This window comes from Mastigoproctus giganteus, chromosome 4 (genome assembly GCF_048544385.1).
Source record: "Mastigoproctus giganteus isolate SK-2022 chromosome 4, ASM4854438v1, whole genome shotgun sequence".
Lineage (NCBI taxonomy): Eukaryota > Metazoa > Arthropoda > Arachnida > Uropygi > Thelyphonidae > Mastigoproctus > Mastigoproctus giganteus.
In genome coordinates, this window is record NC_143578.1 from 67,226,496 (window position 1) to 67,243,745 (window position 17,250).

Genomic DNA, 17,250 nt, shown 5'->3' on the forward strand with positions numbered 1-17,250 from the left:
TAGCTTAATTAATTACCCATCTCTAAGGGTCTCACAGATGTTCTATTTCTGCTGCATGCCTTTTCTATGGATACTTCCATGGGCACTGTTTTTCTGAATTGGCTTCTATAATTTCTGCTTTCTTCCAAAGCAGTCCAAACATGTGCTGCAATCAGTCAGCATCCTTTTACTGTCCTACTTAAAGCTCACAGATCCAACTTTTCTTCTTCCTGATTTATTCATTCATATTGCATTTTCTGGAACAACCCTCCTTCATATGATTTCCTGAAAATTACAATCTACAGAAATTCAAGTCTAATGTCAATAAGTATCTTCTTTCATCTTCTGAACCTTCAATCACGCATGCTACTAAGTACTATAGATTATAATACCTGTTGTGCTTGGGGTTTTCATAACACACACACACACAAGTTAAAAATGAAACAACTAACAGCACATAAGAGAGGTGATAAATTTAATCTCTTACATACCACATGAATTCAGATCTGTCAATACCACTGACTGCAGGAAGCCAACAAGATCAAAGTGCAAGTTATTGCTATGAATTTGCTCAACAATTAAATCTTCAACACTTCCGAGAGCTAACATACAGGATTCGTGTATTTTCCACCTACCAAAAAAGGATAAAATGGATATTTAGTTATTAATAAAAACCAAGGGAAAAAATTCAATGGTTGTTCATTGTTAAATCACATACCAGCTTTCCTCATAGTTTTATGTACATATAGTGATTAATCATTTAAGCACAGCACTTAAATGTGCAATATAATTAGCCTTCAAAAATGATAGGAAATGCAAGTTATAAGAAATACAATTTTATCATGATATAATAATTCCAATTGTGTATACCCCAACTGACACTGAATTTCCCAATTATATACAATGATCCAACAATCCTTATAAGTTTTTATGAAGTTTACAATGCAACTTATTCTTGAAAAGAATGTTTTGTGAAAATAAAGAACTTGTTCTTTATTTCCACGAAAAAAAAAAAAAAAAGGAATAAACAATAAACCTTACTTCTAGAATCTTTTTCTGACAAGGATTACAGTGAATTACTACATATACAAAATGCAACAGCAACTAGCCCAACTTTGTCCTTCACACTGAAATTTATATGTATCACAATAAGGAGTGCAACCAGTCCAAATTATCAGTATTGGTAATAATTTGATTGACCATGTCCATTACCTTCAGGAATCAGTAATCCCTTCTATAAATCAATGAGTCACTAGTGGAGAGGGAAAAAGATCTTTAGTAGCCCATGTTTGTGTTTCACACTGTACAATAGTTTCAATTTATTATAAATTTGTGGTACTGAAATGGGTATAAGGTAAAAGAGGTTTCAAACACTGTTGGCATCAAATTGAAAGTGTTAAATTATGCCAAAGATCATGGAAACAGGGCACTTGGCAGGGCAGCTATATGTCATGTCATGGCTTGTAAAATTTTTTTTTTTTTTTTGGTAGTTGTTGGCGCATCGGCTTCTGTGGCCATAATGCACCTCCCAAGGTTTTTGCAGTACTTTGATCCAAGGCCGAGGTGGGATTCGAACCCACAACCTTTGGGTTGCCAGGCAGGCACTTTACCCACCTGGCTAGCCCGGTCGGCCTTGTAAATGTGACTATATTAATGAATTATATGATGATGATAGATGACTTCCACAGCAGTATGCTGGAGGTACCACTGACAGAAAGCTACACAGAGTGAATTGTCATCTGCATTCAAATCTTGCACCTTCTGCAGAGGAAATGGAAATGGGTGAAGCTGCTGCTCATGTAGCACTTGGCATACAAGCAAACGACTGGCCCGATATTTTCTGTGAATGTGCAAATGCTCAAGGAAGGGGGGGGGGTCAGCATCAACCAAGTTCAAAATGTCTTTCTCCAAAACTGGTGTATTTCTTGGCTTTCTTGCACAATATATGTTTACCTCTGATAAACTGTGCTCGAGGAGACAAATGTCAATGCTTGCAAAAGTGGAGTGATGTGGAAGACATTCCTGATACAACTATGCAGCTACTTAGCTCAGTGCTGCTGAAGAGCCTGGTTAGTTAAGTTTCTTGGCCTATGCCACATCATTTCTTTTTGTTTTAACTTTTTCAGTTTATCTGTAGTAAATCAATGTTTTTATACTTGTAATTCTATTCATCAGCCATTATTGCCAAGTTATTCTTGATAAGATGTGATTTTTTAGAGAATGACAAAGATAGGGTTTCCAACATAACTTTAGAAAATTATTTTTCTGAGTTTTCTAGAGTCCTTAATTCTTTTTTAGAAAACTGCCAAATAAATAAAAACTTGCAATGTCCTCCTCTATTTCCCTTTGTATATCAACCTCACCTTTACTTTCTAAAATTTAGTTTGAAATATGTTAACAGTTTATTGTAGTTTTTTATTGTTTTAATAATACAGTACAAATATTTTCCATTGGACAATCTACTTGATAGTCCAATGAAAAATAGTTACTCAAGTTGTTTTTCTGTATAGCACCCTTTACTTATGTAATAAAAATAATAAAAAAAAAAAAAAAAAATGATAACTACACTCTGTTCACTCTAACTTTAATCCTGACATAAATACATGTCATTGAGTAAATTGTATTGCTTAGCCATTGACCAATTTACACAATAATGTGTATTAGTTTATGTTAGGATTAATGTTAGAGTGAACAGGGTCTACTACATTAGTATATTTAGAATATGAAATAACAAATATTTCATATTCTATTGCAATATTCATCAACTGCAAATTTCAAGTTTATTTTTTTATTATTATTATTTTATTTTTTTTTTTTTTTAGCAAAAATTAACTTCCATACAGCACTTCAACTATCTTTTTACTCAGACTTCCAACACTAGTCTTAACAATGCAGTTATAAGATATATTATTTGATAGTATGAACCAGAGCTATAATGCTCAATACGTTCTATGTTGATATCAATATTTGTAAAAGAATATGAGAAGTTTACCTCAATATGATACATAGAACACTTACATATGATACTCTCCAGAAATTAAAACGAAAACAATTTAAAAATCAAAAATGTTCATTACAGTAAGAAATAATTAACAATAATTAAAAATCAAATGAACACAATAGAAACCAATTTAACATAATTAAAAACTAAGTCAAAAAATTAATTTAACCAAAAAATTTGCAAAACGATTTTCTTTCCTGAAGCTGACAATGCTTTTCAACCGTATGTCATGATCACATGGGAATGAAAATTACCGAATAGGGGTGAGCACGAAACTTAAATAGGGATTATTTGTCTTCACGCATGTGCGTAAAGAACCACGAGTCGAAGATAGATATGGTTGGCAAACATTAACAAAATTCTCATGTAATTTAATTGACAGTTTCTGTAATTAATAGTCTCATACATTGGACACTAAGTATTTTGGCCTCATTAAATAAAAAAGTATGTTTTTCATTAACGGCACAAAAGACTAATTCTAATGCTGCTGAACGAGAAGTACGAACTGAGGCCACGTGTTGATTAACACGAAAATTCAGTTGGAAAACCGCATAGAACCCTGATAAGACGAGTCACAATCACTGCAAGAAATGTTGTATACTAGGTCTTTTATTTGTGTTGTGAACGAGGAAAGGACTGAGCAATTGTTCAGTAGTGTGTAATTTCTGTATTAGCCTAGTTATAATTTTAAATTGAGTATCTTTAAAGAATCTGTTACCAGTTGTTTGTGCCACTGTTCAACATATGGGACAGAAATAAAGTATTTTTTTGATACTATTGTTGGTTGGTGTATTTTTTTTTTTATTCTATCCTTAGCTTGTACCCTAATTCTGTCTATTGTAGCAAGTGGGAAACTCCTGTTTACCCACTTGCTACAATAAATAAAAAAATTAAGTTAACCCCTTCATGGATTATCTTGAGATATCTCATTTTTAGTTTTAAAAGTTATTTGGAACAACACGAAATATCTCAGGATACAATTATATCCAAAGCAAACAATAATATCTCCAAATTTACGATTGAAACAAATTTTCTCGGCCATTTATCTGGCTAATATTGCATTAGCCATACAAACACTGAGATTCCTTGGGATTTTCTTATGCCTGGCAGCAGACAACTGGCTTTCATTTTACTTATATTTACATATTGTACAGCAATGTCAGAACAGTAGCATGCGTTCCTATGTGCCGCCAGTAAAAATTTGCCATCCCAAATGCTGAATACTGATAAGCGTTAACCAATTAGAAAACATCGAAAAATAGTTTGCCGCCCTCTTAAACTGCAGCCCGTAAGTGACGTTTACCTCGCCTATCCACTTGCAGCAACCACGTGTTACAATATAGTTAGTTCACGATTATCGCTTGTGGTGGGAGGTTACTGCTTGTTTGTTCCACTTGGATTTTTTAAATTTATTTATATAATGAATAGTGAAGAGTGTTTTCTGTTCCTTTCTTTTAGCTCAAGAGCTAATTTATTAAAAAAATCTGTATAATTTGCACACTTTTTGGCATACACAAGATAACTCAGGATAGCCCAAATAGGTTAATTACTCCCATGTATTTTCTACTAAAAAATTTATATAAAAAAAAACTACAATGAGTATTCGCATGATGCATACTTTTAATCTGTAAAATAAAAAAAGTTGATCCGTTATGGCACATTTTCAGGAAAAAATGTTCCGGGAAGGGGTTAAGTAAAAAAATACTTTATTTCTGTCCCATATGTTGAACAGTAGCACAAACAACTTAACAGATTCTTTAAACATACCGAATTTAAAATTACAGCCAGGCCAATATGGAAATTACACACTATACTGAACAATCGCTCAGTCCTTTCCTCGCTCGCAGCACAAATAAGTGACCTAGTATACAACATTTCTTGCAGTGATTGTGACTCGTCTTATCAGGGTTCTACGTGGTTTCCTCTGAATTTTCGTGTTAATCAACACACGGCCTCAGTTCGTACTTCTCGTTCAGCAGTATCAGAATTAGCCTTTCATGCATTAATGAAAAACACACCTTTTATTTAACGAGGCCAAAATACTTAGTGTCCAACGTAATTATAGGAGACTATTAATCGCAGAAACTGTCGAAATTAAATTACGAGAATTCTGTTAATGTTCGTCGGCCATATCTAATCTCCGACTCTTGGTCCTTTATGCGTATGCGTGAAGACAAATAATCCCTATTTAAGTTCCATGCTCACCCCTATTCGGTAATTTTCATTCCAGTGATCACGACATATGGTCGAAAAGCATTGTCAGCTTCAGGAAGGAAAGTCGTTTTGCAATTTTTTTTCGTTAAATTAATTTTTTTGACTTAATTTTTAATTGTGTTAAATTGATTTTTAATTATTGTTAATTATTCTTATTGTAATGTAAGATTTTTGATTTTTTAATTGTTTCATTTTAATTTCTGGAAAGTATCATACGTAAGTGTTCTACGTATCATATTGAGGTAAACTTGTTTTATTCTTTTACAAAGATCTATTATTGAATAAGTTAGCTATGTGGATGAAATATGCGTCTTCTAGTGTGTTTACATACTTCTCAAAGCTTCTGTACTGATCTGATATGTGATTATTTCCTCTCTAAATGAACATTAATTTATTAACCTTTCCAGGTTTACAGTAATTTATACAAGTACTGTGTCTTTATTTTTGTACTGACTGCTTTGGCTTCTTCCATCTTTTTTCTTTCTGTGTTTGGGACAAATTTCAGTTTGTTTTGCACTTCCTTTCTGCTTTTTCTTCAACATTCTTGATAATCTTGTTTTCTTCATCAGACTTTTCTCATATTGGCCATGTAACCCTTTAACACTTTGGATTGTGTTTGTTGTTACTTCAATGGTTGATATATCTCCTTTACTCCACAACAGTAACATCATAAACCTGACAAAGTTAATGAAGATTCTTCTTTTAGGCTTTATACCAGAATTTATTTATGGATAAGATGCTTTCAGCATATGAATTACCATGGGACAAAGTAAAATAAGTTTCACAATGTACCAAAGCTCATGGAAATCAGCCTTGTTTTAAAGAACTTGTACAAAAAAGGAATCCAGTCTGGCTTTTTAACTGAAAAATTAGTTTCTCAGTTTCTTGAGTCTTTAGATTTTTCAAGAAGTCTTGAATTGAAAAATAGTTTTTTCTGCAGAAAAATTGTCTAATTCTTTTTATTTCTCCTCTCAATCCTTGGCTTAATGCTTTCACTGATAAACAAGCTGGATACTGAATCATCTAGTGTGGTATCGAGCAGGGGGAAGCTCTAACAAAATTATATTTCAGAGGAGAGTACCCAATAAATTAAACTGTTGATCGAAAAAATTCTAGCCATTATTAAACTTTTCCTTTGTTGTTTTTTTTTTATTATCCAATTTTCAACAGTTTAGAAAATACCAAAATGCTTTTCTTGAAATAGACACTACAGCCTTTTTGTTTGAGGACATTATTTCAAAATGAAATCAAGAGGCCCAAAAAGACAATGACCAATGACTGAAAACAGACACATAATTAAAATTTTCCCTCCAATTTCCATTAGACTTTAATAATTTTCAAAGTTTTCCAAGTTGGTGGGACACTGAAAAGATTTGTTTTTATAACGTTAAAAAAGTAAAATAATAATAATAATCTTAAGTTGAGATTGGGATTGTCTTACATTGTACAAGGGGGATAGGTATTTTTACCTGTCCCCCCCCTTTCTTGACTCTAAAGCCCACCCGCTCTAACTCTTCTTTTTTTACATTGGTCTCTGTCAGGAAGCTTAGGCGACCCTGCAGAGACTAGCCAGAGAATAATGGGTAGCCTGGCTACCTCCTAGCATGGGGTTCCATCAGGGGGCCCTGCAGCCAAATGCCAGGACACCCAACAGAACCCAACACAAAACTATGTATTCAACAACAGAACACTTTTCTGGCATTTACAGTAGTTCTGTATTTCTTCACATTGTATATATGGCGCAGATGTGGGAAACCACAAGATGCACCTGACTCTAATACTATGCACACTATGTACAGGGAGATTATCTACCCTGTTTTTCATAATTTTAGCATTCCTTGAAGGTCTTACTGAGTTGCAGTTAATACACGGACCTTCTACTCTGAGTGGGAGGCATGCACAATGAGTATGTCTGTTCCTCAATCTCGTAAAGACAACTTTCAATTTTTGGTTCAGTGTTGATGACTTCTTGGTTACATTAAAATTCTGTCACTTATTGGCCAAACTGTGAAAATATTAAACTGTAGAATGACAATTTTTAATATTCTAATAAAATATACCATTAAAAATTAAACATCATTAAAGTCCCAATTCAAAACACTGTTTACAATTAAAAAATACTATGTGTAGTTAAAATATAACATATATAGCATTAGCATTAGCAGAGGCATATGATGCAAGAAAGCAAGCTTATTCAGCATCAGACAAAAAAAAAAAAAAAAAAAAAAAACACACCACTCCCATTTCACCCCTCCGTTCGTTCGAAATACCTGTCCAGTTGAGCTTTAAATTTGTTTAGGCTATCAACTTCAACAACAAGTGATGGAAGTCGGTTCCACCAACCAACCACCCGCTGGCCAAAGGCAAATTTCCGCACATCTATCCGACATCCGTCCTTCCTCAATTTGAATTTATGCCCTCTGAGGTGATTATTCTGAGCAAGATGAAGAATCCCATTGGCATTGAGCATGCTCAAACCATTCAAAGCCTTATACACCTCTATCAGATCACCTCGCCGGTGCCTAGTCTCCAGACTCTGTAATTTGCAAAACTTAAGCCTTTCTTCGTAAGAGCAACCCTTTGTTCCATTCACTAATCTTGTTGCCCTTCTCTGTACCCGTTCCAGCAGCTCTACATCCTTCTTGAAATGAGGCCTCCAGACCTGTATACAGTACTCAAGATGTGGCCTAACCATTGCCTTATACAAGGGAATAATCACCTCCTTATCCCTGCTAGAAAAGTTCCTGTATATCATTGACAAGACACCATGAGCTACTCTTGCAGCTCGTCTGCACTGCTCAGAGAACTTCATATCTGCCTGCACAATTACCCCCAGGTCCTTTTCATTCTCCACCACTGTCAGTGTAGTACCGCAGAGTTGATACGTTGCTCTGGGGTTACTGTTTCCCATATGTACTACTTTACATTTGTCAATGTTAAACTTCATTTGCCACCTCTCAGCCCATCTGTTCAACCTTTCCAGATCCTGTTGCAGCAGCATAGCGTCAGTAGTGTCCTTAACAACCCTGCCAACCTTTGTATCATCTGCAAACTTGGACATTAAACTTGATATCCCATCATCAATATCATTCATAAACACCGAAAACAACAACGGACCCAACACTGAACCCTGAGGAACTCCAATAATAACATTAGTCCACGTTGAGCAGTGTCCATTGATTACCACTCTCTGTCTTCTGCCACTTAATCATCCCCTTATCCATAGCAGCAATTTGCCTCCAACGCCACACTGCTCCAATTTGTGCAGCAGTCTTCCATGTGCAACAGTATCAAAAGCCTTTCTAAGATCCAAATATATAATATCAAAGTTATTCTCTGCATCCAGTTCTTTTGTGACTACATCATAGTATCCAATCAAATTGGTCAGGCAAGACCTGCCCTTAACAAAACCATGCTGCGTCTGAGCTATAACTGAATTCTTGTCTAGATGATCCTGCAGTGCTTCTTTAACCAGTGCCTCCATTAATTTACCTGGAACAGAAGTTAAACTAACAGGTCTATAATTACTTGTGTCAGCCTTTGATCCTCCTTTGTGAATTGGGGTTACATTTGCACATCTCCAGTCTATAGGTACCTCCCCTGAGTCCAAAGAAGCTCTCATAATTATGGCTAGGGGTTTGCTTACTTCCTTTACTGCCTCCTTTAATATAACTGGATAGATCCCATCCACCCCAGGTGCCTTTTTTATGTTTATCCTCAACAATCTCTCCTCCACTTTCTTCTCAGTTATTACAAAATCATCCAGCACACTGCCAATGTTTACTTTACCTACATCATTCTCCTTCCTGAATAACTCCTCATGCATGAATGTAGATGCAAAATACTCGTTTAGATTGTTAGCCACCTGAGCAGGATCCTCAACTGTTGACCATCAATATCCAGTGGACCAATCTGATTCATCCCTTTCCTTCTTGAGTTTAAATATGTAAAGAACTCTTTTCTGTTTTTCTTTGCATCCTTTGCCAAGGATTTTTCGTAGTCTGCCTTTGCCTGCCTAATCTCCTTTGTGACTTGGTTACAGACCAACTTATATCTATCATAGGCTTCCATGTCAAACATTAATTTGTATGTATCCCATGCATTTTTCTTCTCTGCCACCTGTCTCATTAGTTCATCTGACAACCATTTAGGCCTAAACCTTGAACAATATTTCTTAGTTGGTATGTAAAGCCTGGTAGCCTCCAAGATTAGTTCCTTGAATGCTTCCCATTTTGAGTTTGCTGTTGGTAACATCATCAGTTGGTCCCACTGTATAGAATTTAAATACTGTCTCAGACCATCATAGTCGCCTTTACGAAAACAAAAACCCTTCCCTTTACCTCTGATGGTAGTTACCTCCTTGAGTAAATCCCACTTCAACACACTGTGATCACTGCCACCTAGTGGTTCATTTATCTGCAGATTCTTAATGCATGAAGAATCACTACTGATAATCAGATCAAGAGTATTGCTCCCTCTTGTTGCCTCATGAACATGCTGATGTAGAAAACAATCATCCAATAAATCCACAAAAGCCTTGCTAGTGTGCGAGTGACCAACCCACAAATTCCAGTCAATATCTGGGAAATTAAAATCCCCCATTATAAGACTCTCTGATTTACTGGCCCACTCTATTTCCCTGTACAATATCTTATTATACTCATCAGAGTCATTAGGCCTATAGCACACTCCTACTCTCAATTTTGAGTTCCCTATGCTTATGTCACACCAAACTGACTCGACACTGCCCTGTCCATCGATGTCGACTGGCTTCACTTCCTTGGACTTGTGTTTCTTAACTAATAGCATAACCCCTCCTCCCCTCCTGTCCTGTCTATCCTTTCTATACACATTGTATTCCCCAAATTCCAGTTCCGCATTACTTATATCTGTGTGACACCACGTCTCTGATATCCCAACAATATCTGCCTTTGATGTTTTGAGCAATACCTCAAATTCATCAAATTTATTTACCAAACTCCTAGCATTGCTGTACACGCAGGTATAGATGCACCTGTTTCTATTCCTAGCTACCCTAACACAACCCATGTGTTTACTTGTACCGCAATGACTCCCAGCAGTCTCTGAAATATCCTGAATCTTGTTTTTCAGGCTTCTGCTCATTTCAATAGAAGCAGTGCAAGAATCACTTCCACCTCTGCCAGTGGCTACTGTTAATCTATTAGTCCTTGTATCCCCCCAACTAGCAGTTTTCCGACCCACCTAACACTGCCTCGACAGCATCAGCAAAAATTCTTGCACCCTTTCTATTTAAGTGTATCCCATCCCTGTAGAAGCAATCTCTCCTGTTAACAAGTACAGTCCAGGCTGAAAAAAATTCTACCCCTTGAGCCTTGCACAATCCCTCCAGGGCCGAATTGATCGACAAGGCTCTCATCATATACTCCCTCCTATCGTGTCTGGGCAGAATTGCAAACACTTTCAAATTCAACCCTAATTCACGGCTTTTTTTCAACATATAGAGAGGGTACTTAATGTATTTACAAGTTCCAGCTGTGAATTACAAGTTCCAAAATAAAAAATCAGTGTTTTGCTATTTTATTTACTTAATTGTCATATTATATTGTACTTTATAAGTAGCTTTATAGTTCTAGTTATGCTAGTTATTTTTAATTTATAGAGTTTTTGTAGGTTACTACTTAATATATGGAAAGCCATTGTTTTGTTCAAATCCTGCAGCCATTGTTTATATATAGAGTGAGTGGTGGAAAATTCAAATTTTTTATTGTGGTAAATAGATAGCTCTAACGTAAAAAGTATCACTGCATTTAGGAATCTATTAGATAGTATTGTTAATTAATTAATTAAATTTATTAATCTTATATTAATTTTTATTGTTAATTTCAATATCATGCCCCAAACTAGAGCAGCAAAGCAACGGGCACAAAGCAGCAGAAGTGCTGTGACTCGGGGGAAAGAACAGAGGGAGGCCAATTTTCCAATGCATCACAGCCTAAAAAAGAATGTGCAACTTGTCAAATGTTTGCAGAACTCTGTGGAACAGACATGATCTAGCCAAGTAGGATATCTTTGTGTGTGTGCAGAAAGTGTCAAGATATTAGGTGCCAACTCAGTGTTCTGATGGGCAATTATGAACATTAGAAGAGTCGGGTAGATGCTCCTGAAAATATTAAAAGTATTGGGGGCACTTCAAGATCCCAGCTACCCAACTCTATGTCAGAGTTCACTCTTGTGCATCAGGCAACAGAGCGACAATCTCCAAGGCAGAATGCGCTGGTCCCACAGGAGGTAGTTATTGTCGGTGACTATTGTCAGGGAGACAGGCAATATATTGTTTAAAAAGAATAGATGGAATAGGACTAGGGGTATGTCTGCCAGGGACAAAAGTTGACGTTGTAGAGCAGATATCAACTTCTAAGGGCACAAACGGTGATATTGTACAAGTTGGCGCTAATGACATTAAGAGTAGGAGATCTGCAGATTTACTTAACAAGTACAGGTCAATGCTGAAAAAAAAGTTGTGAGTTAGGGTTAAATTTGAAAGTGTCTGCAATTCTGCCCAGACACAATAGGAGGGAGTATATGATGATAGCATTGACAATTAATTCAGCCCTGGAGAGACTGTGGACGGCTCATGGAGTAGAATTTTTCCCAGCAAGGTCTGTGCTTGCTAACAGGAGAGACTGCTTCTAGAGGGATGGGATACACTTAAATAGAAGGGGTGCAAGAGTGTGTGCTGATGCTATCGAGACAGCATTAGGTGGGTCGAAAAACTGCTAGCTTCGGGGGGGGGATTCACAGACTAAAAGGTTAATAGTAGCCGCAGGCAGAGGTGATAGCGATTCTTGCATTGCTTCTATTAGAATGAGCAGCAGCATAGAGGGCAGGGTGCTGAGGATTTCAGGGACTGGTGGGAGTCATCATGAAACAAATAAATACATGGGCTGTGTTAGGGTACTAAGAATAGGTGCATGTATACTTGCATGTACACCAATGCTAGAAGTACAGTAAATAAATTTGAAGAATTTGAAGTACTGGTCAAGACATTAAAGGCAGTATTGTTGGGATATCAGAGACATGGCATCACAAAGATATAAGCAGTGCAGAATTGCAATTTGGGGAGTACAATGTATACAGAAAGGATAAACAGCATAGGAAGGGAGGAGGGGTTATGTGCTGTTAATTAAGAAAAACATAAAATCAAAAGAAGTGTATCCAGTTGATATAGATGGACAGTGCACTGTTGAGTCAGTTTGGTGTGACATAAGCACTGCAAAATCAAAAATAAGAGTATGAGTTTGTTATAGTCCTAATCACTCAAATGAATACAATGAACAATTGTACAGAGAAATAGAGTGGGCTAGTAAATCAGAATGTCTTATAATGGGGGATTTTAACTCCCCAGATATTAACTGGAACTTGTGGGTTGGTCACTCACACACACTAGCAAGACATTTGTGGATTTATTGGTCGATTGTTTTCTGCAGCAGCATGTTCAAGAGGCAACCAGAGTGTAATAACTTTGATCTGGTTATCAGCAGTGATTATTTGTGCAATAAGAACTTGGAGATATTTATTTAAAGATATAAGGCAGATTACAAGAAACCTTTGGCAAAGGATGCTAAGAAAAACGGCAAGGACTTTAGTTACATAAACTCTAGAAGGAAAGGGATGAATCAAATTGGTCCACTTGGTATTGATGCTTCAACTGTTGATGATTCTGCTCAGATAACTAATAATCTGAATGAGTGTTTTGCATGTACATTCACACATGGAGTTATTAAGGAAGGTAAATGCCAGAAGTTTATCAAACTATAACAGGATGCTTAATGATTTTGTAATAACTGAGAGCAAAGTGTAGGAGAAATTTCTGAAGTTAAACATAAGAAAGGTGCCTGGGGTGGATGGGATCTATCCACTTATATTAAAGGATGCAGCAGAAGAAGTAAGCAAACCCTTAGCCATAATTATGAGAGTATCCTTGGACTAAGGAGAAGTCCCCTCAGACTGGAAAAATAATGGCATCACTGGTTCAAGATACACTGCAGGATCATCTAGACAAGACTGCAGTAATAATTCAGATGCCACATGGGTTTGTTAAGGGAAAGACTTGTATGACAAATCTGGTTGGATACTATGATATATGTTTGCTAAGGAATGGGATGCAAAAAATAATTTTGATATCATTATACTTGGTTTTCAGGAAAGATTTTGACACTGTTGCGCATGGAAGACTACTGTACAAATTGGAGCGGTATGATATTAAAGTAAGTTGTTACAATGGTTAAAAGGGTGGTTGAGTGGGAGAAAACAGGGTGGTAATCAATGGATGCTGCTCTTTGTGGACTAATGTTATTAGTGGAGTCCCACAGGGCTCGGTGTTGGGGCCTCTGTTGTTTTGTATATTTATCAGTGATATTGATGAAGGTATATCAAGCTTAGTGTCAAAGTTTGCAGATGATACAAAGGTTGGCAGGGTTGTTAATGACAGTAATGGCAGTGTGCTACTGCAACAGGATCTAGAAAATTTTTTTTATCAAACGGGCTGAGAAGTGGTAACCAAAGCTTAACATTGACAAATGCAAAGTACTGCATATGGGTAGAAATAACCACAGAGAAAAGTACCAATTGTGTGGTATTACACTTAGGGTGGTATACAATGAAAAAGATCTGGGAGTAATTGTGCAGTGCATCAAGTTTTCTGATCAATGAAGATAGGCTGCAAGAGCAGTTCATGGGATATTGTCAATGATATACAGAAATTTTGCTAGTAGGGAAAAGGAGGTGATTATCCCTTTCTATAAGGCAATGGTCAGGCCACGCCCTGAGTACCGTGTACAGGTCTGGCGGCCCCTTTTAGGTAGGATGTAGAGTTGTTTGAGCATGTAGAGAGAAGGGTAACAACATTGGTGAGAGGAACGAAGATGTCCTCTTACCAAGAAAGACTTAAGTTCTGCAAATTGCAGCAGCTGGAGACTAGGCACCTGTGAGGTGATCTAATTGAAGTGTATAAGGCCTTGAATGGGTTGAGCATGCTGAATTCTGATGGGATTCTTCCACTTGATCAGATTACAAGCCCAAGGGGGGGGCGTAAATTCAAGTTGAGGAAAGACAGTTGTAGAATAGGTGTGCGGAAATTACCTTCAGCCAGCAGGTGGTTAATTGCTGGAACAAACTTCCATTTGTCATGGAAGTTGATGGCTTGAAATAAATTCAAGGAGGAACTGGACAAGCTTTTAGAGGGAATATATGTGTGAATTTTTTTTTTAGGCTGATGCTACATAAGCTTATATGCTTGCTTTCTTGCATCACATGCCTCCAATTACTGCTACTACTACTACATTAAAATTCACAATGTATAAATGAGAGTATCATGTATATTAAATTTTTGGCATACAAATAAAACTCATCAATATGAATGACTAAGTGTTGACAGTGGTATTTTGAACTTATCAACCAGAACTATATTGATTGTGGTCTCTTAAATAAACAAAGCATAAAACTGGCCTCTGTGTGCAGAAACCATAAATCTTCATATTATATGATTTGAAAAAACCAGTTCACGAGTATGTGAGTAAATTACACTGCTTGCATTGTCAGAAATCTCCTTTCCCAACACTGTCAATCACTCTGAAACATGGCTTTCGATTTCTGGTTTAAAATGTGCTGATGGGATAGAATGTAATCTTTCCTCTCATCTGTTTGATGTTGAGCTTTGTATTTTGAATATGAAAAGCAGTAAGTCTGTATGCAGTGTCAGTCACTCATGGTACCACAGGTCAAACTGATGACTCTCCTACTAAAAACTTATACAAGGCTACTGTAAAATTTGCCAAGTCACAGAATTTTAACATATATCCAGTATCCAAAATTGCGATCCATACAGTTCAAGTTTTGTACAATACTGTGTTAGGGAGCTATTCACGATTATTTTAACAATTTAGTTTTCATATTTTCTACCATGAGGGCATCACAAAGGAACTAAACTGAAATCAAAGAATAATTTTAATATCACATTTAGATTACAGTGGTTATTCAGGGCCACACTTGAGTACTGCACACAGGTTTGGAAACCTCACTTTAGGAAGAACACAGAGCTGTTGGAAAGGATGCAGAGAAGAGCAATTAATTAGATGGGCACACAGAAAGGTATTTTTAACAAGGACTGAGGTTCTGAAAACTGCAGAACTAGAAACTAGGCATCTGCATGGTGATTCAGATCTCTCTCTCGATCTCTCTCGACACACACAAAATGAAAAAGAATAACTGCAGGACTGTTGAAATAAACCACTTCATTTGTTATCAGAAAGAATAGGCAAATGAAGTGGGTAAATTTTTAAAGATTACTACTATGCATTACCAATATTCAATTCCGGCATTCTTACTAGCCTCAGCTCCCTGCAAATGTTTTGTAACAGCAATACAAAGTCCACAAGCTGTTTCATCTCCAAATTCTTGACTAAGAGACTAAAAGGACAGAAAAATATAAAACAGCAATTATATCCCACATAAAGCATTATTAGATACTGTTTTTATTTGGGTAAAAGCATTAAATATACTAGGGTAATTCAAAAAATGAGTTACACTTCACCATTTTAGCCCAAGAGACTTTTGTTGGGGTATGTAACATTATGCAATAGAAAGCACATACCTTGCACTACTTTTCCACATATTCACCGAGTTGGTGTAAACACTTCTCGGAACGCGTGACTAAACGTTCAATTCACTGATGATAGAAATCCTTTCCTTGGTCATTTGGCCACTGTCGAACTGCTGTTTGCACCTGCTCATCGTTTGCAAATCATTGTCCCCCTAGATGTTCTTTCAGCTTGTTGAAGATGTGATAGCCACAAGGTGAAAGATCAGGACTGTACAGTGGATGTTGCCATACCTCTCATCATCCAAAACTTTAGAGCAAGTGTTGTGTTGTGCATGCATTGTGTGGCAGACATTGTCCTGAATGAGAACAACACCTTTGCTTAACTTTCCAGGCCTCTTGTTTTTCATGGCTGTTCGCAAAGAACGCGACACTGCATTTTCCCCATACACCGCCATTATTTCACGATGAATCTCGGAACAATTCAGATGTTTCACCCACAAAAATCTTACTGTTCTGCACACTTCGAACTTGGAGTAACATTCTAGTTGACATGCCATTATGAACGCTTGCTCCTACATAACTGTTACAGCTAAGCCAACAAAACTCACCTACCAGGGACGCATGATATGAACTCCATTCTGCACAGGAGCCAGATTTGTTGCGCAATTATACCAAGATATGGCGGCAGGTGTAACTTATTTTTTGAATGCCTCTCATAAATACTGCATTATGCAACAAAATCAAGTACTCAATAATACATAATTTGCAGAAAAACATTTTTACAACAAAATATAACAAATGGCAATAATCAACTCACAATAACAAAATATTTAAACAACACCAAAGTTTTATTTTCTTCTCATTTATGTTAAGAGTAGTAAACTTAAATTTACTGTCAGTCTATTAACCTTGGTACTATAAGGGGATTTTCAATGATCATTGCCTACAAGGTCAAGGAAACCATAACTGATGAAACCATGTGATTCCCTTATAATTCCATTCCTCAGCAGGTAACTTCACACTGCATCATAACTATGGGGATACCACTTTACCCCAGTTATAGAATAAAGCTTATAGTTCTAAAGTTATTGATTTCACTATTATAAGTTCCTTGTGTCTAATAGTTATTACATGGGTGTTAAATTGTTTTAGATTACCACACAAGCAATTCGGCCCATGAAGAAGTACAGGTAGCCCTCATTTTGCACCGGTCCAATTTGTGCCGATCCACAATAGCACCAATCACTAACCACAATGGCATTTTTATTTTTGCAATTTTTTTTTTTGCATGAAAAATTGAAAGTTTAAAATCGTCATACAAAATTTATCGACATCATACTGTGCTATCCACTGTTCACGTGATTTAGGACAATCTGAGGCAATCAGCAATTAGCACATCCGTATCAGAGACAAGAAAGATTCCCACCCTCAAAGTAACCATTCGTGGATGCGGGTAGTAAAGGTCCATGCAGTG

At 36.6% G+C, this 17,250-nt stretch overlaps 1 protein-coding gene across 1 annotated transcript in view; it reads right to left on the reverse strand.

Annotated features, from left to right (window-relative positions):
• Nucleotides 1–17,250, reverse strand: part of Ipo9 (Importin 9) — a 358,080-nt gene that overhangs the window by 154,553 nt on the left and 186,277 nt on the right. The window contains exons 11-12 of the mRNA XM_090372279.1: nucleotides 15,537–15,643; nucleotides 471–610 (exon numbers count right to left, since the gene is read on the reverse strand). Coding sequence (XP_090228405.1) covers nucleotides 471–610; nucleotides 15,537–15,643 — 247 coding nt within the window. The remainder of the gene's footprint in view (nucleotides 1–470; nucleotides 611–15,536; nucleotides 15,644–17,250) is intronic.